The sequence below is a fragment of the Chondrus crispus genome, genomic scaffold, assembly GCF_000350225.1.
Source record: "Chondrus crispus Stackhouse genomic scaffold, scaffold_1, whole genome shotgun sequence".
Lineage (NCBI taxonomy): Eukaryota > Rhodophyta > Florideophyceae > Gigartinales > Gigartinaceae > Chondrus > Chondrus crispus.
In genome coordinates this window covers 683,897-689,777 of record NW_005178809.1, presented here as the reverse complement: position 1 = coordinate 689,777, position 5,881 = coordinate 683,897, and the positions used below count along the sequence as shown (strand labels likewise).

The 5,881-nt window shown below is 51.6% G+C and overlaps 1 protein-coding gene; it reads left to right on the top strand.

The window, feature by feature from the left end:
- The first annotated feature begins 4,476 nt into the window (after positions 1-4,476).
- CHC_T00001406001 (hypothetical protein) lies at positions 4,477-5,411 on the top strand. XM_005711787.1 is given in 2 exon segments: positions 4,477-5,307; positions 5,308-5,411. 1 exon segment carries the CDS (start codon positions 4,477-4,479, stop codon positions 5,305-5,307), a length of 831 nt encoding a protein of 276 aa, XP_005711844.1. The 3' UTR covers positions 5,308-5,411.
- Positions 5,412-5,881: the final 470 nt, after the last annotated feature.

Sequence of the window (5,881 nt, the reverse complement as noted above, 5' to 3'; positions counted from 1 at the left end):
CCTATATGAACCAGATTTCCCCGGCTTGACTACATTCGCTGACGCTTCACACTTGCTCCCTCATCATCCTACCCTTACAAATCACCAGGAGAAGTCTGCGGAGCTTTCGTTTACGACCCTGCAAAGAGACCTTGGTCTGCCTCTGCCTCCTTTTCTCATTGCTCCTCGGAATGTCAGATGCGCGAATCAGAAAACCAGTGGAGAATCGCCGCGGCACAAGAGGGTCTTCAGAAGATGATCTTCCCATATCTCGGCTCAGTCGCCATGAGAGCACTGCTGTGCCACACCGATTTGAGGAATGTAGTATTCACCAAGGGCAGAACATCTACAAGGCCGATCCAGGGGCAGCCGGGGACAATGCTGAGGGTGTGTTTCTGGGTGATGATACATTGCAAAACAAACTCTGTTCTCCCATCGGCCATCTGAATGCGAAGGACAACATTGCAGAACAAATATCGCAAACTCTTGAACATGCATGGATATCAAAATGCAGCGCGAGACTGATGGCACCAACAGTTACAAAATCTACATCGAAGGCCACGATATGTCCTCAACGTATCGGAGAAGAAGATCTGACGAAGTTGGAGCCTCACCCGCAGAATTGCTCATCAAACATGGCCGGAACTGAAGGGGAGCACATGATTCCTATGCGTGTGTCTATGCCCTCGAACCCATCTCACGCATCCACAATAACCGGCTCGAGGCATCCACATGAGCATATGCATGTCCACTTTATTGACGCTATTTTGGGCAGCGATTGCGATACTTTTGGGGAAGGAAGGACTGCAGACCAAATGGAGTACGCACAGACTAGGACGATTTATGAATCCCCTCCTTCAACTTCGCGTGACGTTGACAATCCAGATTTGGTCCAAGTCCAGATGACACAACACAAGCCTCAGCTTAATATGACGTCCACAAAAATGGAACAGGAAACCATCGGAAGCCTGAATCATGAATCTGAAAATCAGAAAGCCTGCATTCAGGACCGGGCTCGCGTAGCATTCCAGCAAGCTACTGATAGGAACATGCTTTCAGGAACGCCATTCATCACATGCAGTCGAGCTTTTCAGGTCATGGCGAATGTGATGGAGTTTGAAGCGGGGTGCAAAGGATGTACAAACCACCAAGATATTGCCCACGTGCTGTATCGGAAGATTGGACCCTCCAACGTATGTACGGAGGAGCTATTTCTTCAGGCCTATATCGAACTCTTAAATTATGCAAAGGCGCGCAGGCGGAGGCGATGGGGACAGCTGTTTCGCAATTCTTTATGCGAGGGCGAGCAGTCATTAATAGTTTTCCATGCCAGAGATTTGCTTAAGAAAGAGTCGTCCCAGTATGAAATTGTTTGGTCTAACTGGAGCGATCAACAAATGGATGATGTGTTTGAGATGGAAGCTTCTGGTATGTTGGTAGATGAAAATGCCTTCATTCGTGCGGCAGGAAGGGTAGTGTTTGGAGTAAGTGGAGAGAGCATAGATTGAACTGTAGCACGGCCTGGAACAGTTTCAGAACAGTTTCAGAGGCCTGAAACTGTTTCTCCACAACGTAAAAGTGTTGCAATTCGGCAGCGTGAAGACTTGCATGCAAGCAGCATATGATTACATCACTTTTCTTCCGACCTAATCAACGTCCTTGCACTAAAAACAGTTGCATTCTTTTGACAGGAGAGGGACAATAAAACAAAAAAGTGGAGAGGGGGGTTTCCTCGCAAGAAGCGAGGCGGCACCTATCAAAAGATCAAGAGGGAAATCTAAAAAAATCAGCCTTGTCTATGATTGCAAAATTTCATGAGGATCGATTAATCCCTCTCATACGGCCTTTGAGGCCGTACGAGAGGAATTAATACATACTGTACCAACGGTACAGTATTTGCAGATTGAAGTGTGGGTCGAGATGAATTACTTAGTAATTACACTCTGAAGATTACCTACGGTACGTGCCAAACAATAATATAACCACATTTCTTTTCAGACGGTGTCTCAAGTTGTTTCGAGACGCTCGTGATGACACCCAGAAGTGATATGCCATCTACAATATAGTGGCAATTTGATCTGGGTAGACGTTATCAGGGAGGATCTAAGGAATTACAGGTGGCAAGTGTCTTTGTGGTAGTGAAAGCACAAAATGCATTTGTGATGATTTTACAGGTGTACTACAGTACTTAGAAGATTTAGAGATAAGCCAAGCCCATCATTACGTAAGGAATCATTAGGTAGGGCATAGTTACGATATTGTAGGTTGTGGCTGATTAACATATTTCTTCTAGTGTCTATCGGACCGTTAGTTCTCATATGAGGACGAAAGTTATTTCGTTTTTTAGGCAAGCCAATGCGCGACTTCACTTCTGCTTTTTGAAACCAGAACGCCATCACCACAGAGAAATCCTTGCTTGTCAATTCTGGCGAAAACGAACTCGTTGACGCAGCTTTACAGCTGTTCAAAAGAAAAATCGGCTTATAGAGCGCACTTTTCTTTAAGCAAATTTTGTACCAGAAGCATGAAAATATTGCGTTGAGTGCTTTCTATTCGGTACTACGAAGTAACTTTAGAAAAGTTTTTTAAACGAGCCAACCTACTAAAGAAAAATAGAAACTGTGGACATCAAACTTGAAAAGAAATAAATTTCGTCGATTTTTATGTTATGATACCGCATTATCGGACAGATACCAGTAAACAAAGGTTGGCACCGTGAAGTGTGGGCAGCGTCAGAACTGTATCTACACTGATAAATTTAGATGTTCCTTTACGGTTGGAAGGTGGGGGAAGGCGGGGGAAGGCGGAGAGGCGAGCGGCGCGCCAGCAACTGACCCTAAGTAGCCGAAGCGGCTGCACGCAGAGCGAGACGGCGACGCTCGGTTGACGCCAAGTGTTCGACGGTCACTCGCTATTTCCCGTGGCAGCTTTACCGGTGTACACAACGTGAGGATAGGTGTTCCTTTACGGTTGGAGCCCCTGTTCACAGGATTTCATCACGAAGGGAGTAGTGTAGACAATCTATCTACCTAACCAAAAACCAAAGCAAACAATATCATTTCGAGTGCTTTTTGCGAGCAATTCCGTTGTGGGATCATCTGCGAGTGTTGGTGAGAGATAGTAGCAAAAGTTGCGAATTACTCTGAGATAGAGATTTGATATTTACGTACACAGGGCAAGAGATTCTATTGTTGCGAGGTGGCGTATGAAGGACTGAGCGTGTGAGGTAGAAAAGAAAGTTTAAACGAGTACAGTTTGACAGACTTAACCAAAAACAGAGCGGCGGCTGTGAGTTGGATGCGGTGTGCCTTCAGGGAGAGATGGTCACGGAGGCTGGTGATAGTCTTCCGTTATGTACTCTGCAAATGCAAGTACGTGCTCTGTTAAGACCGGCCCTCAGAGAAAACTTGTCGCCTGGACACTACACGTGCCGTCCTTCCACGCAGAGTTTGCAGCAAAGAGTGGTGGTGGTTCTTCAGAGGCTTGTTACAGCTTTCACCAGGCCGATTGCTGGGTTTGACATCGGGAAGCACTGAGGACCTGCAAGGTGTATTCCACTACGTGTAGCATTCGACACGAAGGCAAAGAAATAGAGCTTTCGCGGAAGGGTAAGCATACTGTCAACACCCTGCACAACCAGTACGCAGACGAGATGTTCGCAAATAGCTGTCCGTGTGTTCATCAGAACGGGCAAGTGAGTCGTTGTTAGGACACGCTGTCCAACTGCACTGGCCACGGATCGAGCCCATTCCCCACCGATCCAAGAATCCGCGCGCCTCAGCAAGTCCGTTACTCTCCCAGACCCAATCACGACGTATTCTGAGCGCCGCAGCAGGGCCAAGCCCAGCTAGTTGCACACCCGCCGATAACCCCGCTGCGTCTCTCCCGGCGCCCCAGCACGCGGGAGGCGGGGACACATCCGCATCCGCGCACGTGCGGCCGCGAGACGCTAAAGCGACGCGTCCGCGCCGGCGAGACACGCGTGTACGGCGTACTGTAACGGCCACTTGCGCGAGACGGGTGGCGCGCGCAGGACGGGGAGGGGCGGGGGGGGGGGGGGCGTGGGGCGCAAATATCTAGCCGCGGGGGGATGTCCGGTGGCGGTGCGCGTGGAGACGGGGCGGCTGACAGTGGGCGCGGGCTTCCACTTGCGGAGCGAGTGGGCGCGGCGCAAAGCGAGTGGGCGAGGGCGGCGCAGACTCGGGTTGAGGGAGATGTCAAGGTAAATTACTTGTAAGGGCAGGAGGTGGGCGAGACTGGAAACGCGCATCCCTCAGCGTAGACAGTGTCTGCCTTGAATTGCCGCGAGACTTTCTTGAAGGGGGGTTATGCGACGGCAGCCATTGGCACCGCTCGCCAAACAGGGCTGACACCTTGTCATCTCTCAGCCGGGGGAGTCGTTGATCCTTTATAAATCCCCTTCGCTGGCAGCCTTCTTTCCCGCCCTCCGCTGGCATCCGTCTTTCCCGCCCGCCCCGGACACCCTCGCAGCCCACCATGACGTCCCGCATCCTCCTCCCGCTGCTGCTTCTGTGCGTGCGTCTTGCGGCGGCGGACCGCTTCAACGTGACGGCGCAGCGCTGGAAGCTCTCCACCGGCTCATCGTCGGCGCTGATCGCCTTTGCGAAAACCAATGGCCTGCGCCCGGTCGACGTCGAGGTACTGTCCGTGACGCCGCGGCGCTACGCGGCCGTGTTTGTCGACAACCGTCCGCCCAACTCCATGCCGTGGTTCTGGTACGAGTCGGTCACTTTCGAGGAGCTGACCGAGCTCACGCGCCGCGACGACGCCCGCGCCATCGATTGGGAGACCATCTTCCCGCCCAAAATCATTCCAGACCCCGTATACACCGCCGTCGCAGTCGCCAACGTGGGCCCGGCCGCGAAGGTCTGGTACTACTACACCAATGTGCCGGCAAACGGGATTGAAAGCATTTTGATGGAGACGAAAACTAAGGTCGTGGACTTGGATAGCTTCTTCCCGGGCTTTCACCCCCGCAGGTTGTACAACCTGCTCATGGTGCCTAATGAGGACGCGGACCGCGCGGACTCGTTCGTCTTCTCCGGGCTGGGCGTGCGAGCCATCGAGAAGCTGTTGAAGGACCGTGGGGCGCGACTTGTTGACATGGAGAGGGAGGAGGACGGCGTCTACGCAGGTGTCATGGAGAGAATCGTCGTGCCAGTTAAGTGGCTGTGGGTCAGGGGGTTGACGATGAAGAGGTTGGAGCTTATGACCACGAGGAGGGAGATGCGTGTCTATGATCTCGAGGTGTACACGATTGGGAAGTCTGTTAGATATGATGCCTTGATGATTAAGAATAAGCTGTGAGTAGGAGTCGCCAGTATCTTTTGATTTTCTTGTGTCAAAAGCTCGCTGCAATTCGCCGTTTTCAGTACTGTACATGGTTTGTCTACATTAGAATTGTACATGCAGATCCCAGCAGGTCTTGAAGTCGTCGAGTCTTCCAGTCCTTGAAAGCCCTCCAGTCCGCAAGTGTTGAAGTCCGCCACCGCCCTCGAATCGCAACCACTCGGCCCTCCTCTAACGCCACCGCGCCGTCTCCTCCATTCATATTCCGTCTTATCTCTGCCCCCCCCCCCCCCCCCCCCCCCCCTTTCGCCGCAACGATGCCTATCCCCTCGCTCCCTCAACCTTCATACGACTTGAAGCAGGTGAGCAGGCCCGATGACTTCGGTGAGGGGCCTTGAAGGACGGTTGCCGAGTAATAGGGTTTGACGTGGCTTGTTCATCCAAGTACTGAACTCCTCTAAGGTGACATGTCCTCATATTCTTTCACGCCGAGGCCGACGTGCTTATGCTATAGTTTTGCCGAAAGACAGTGATGAATCGTAATCCTCATGGGGGTGTCTTTACTCGTCGTCGCCGTCTCGTGGGTCTAAGT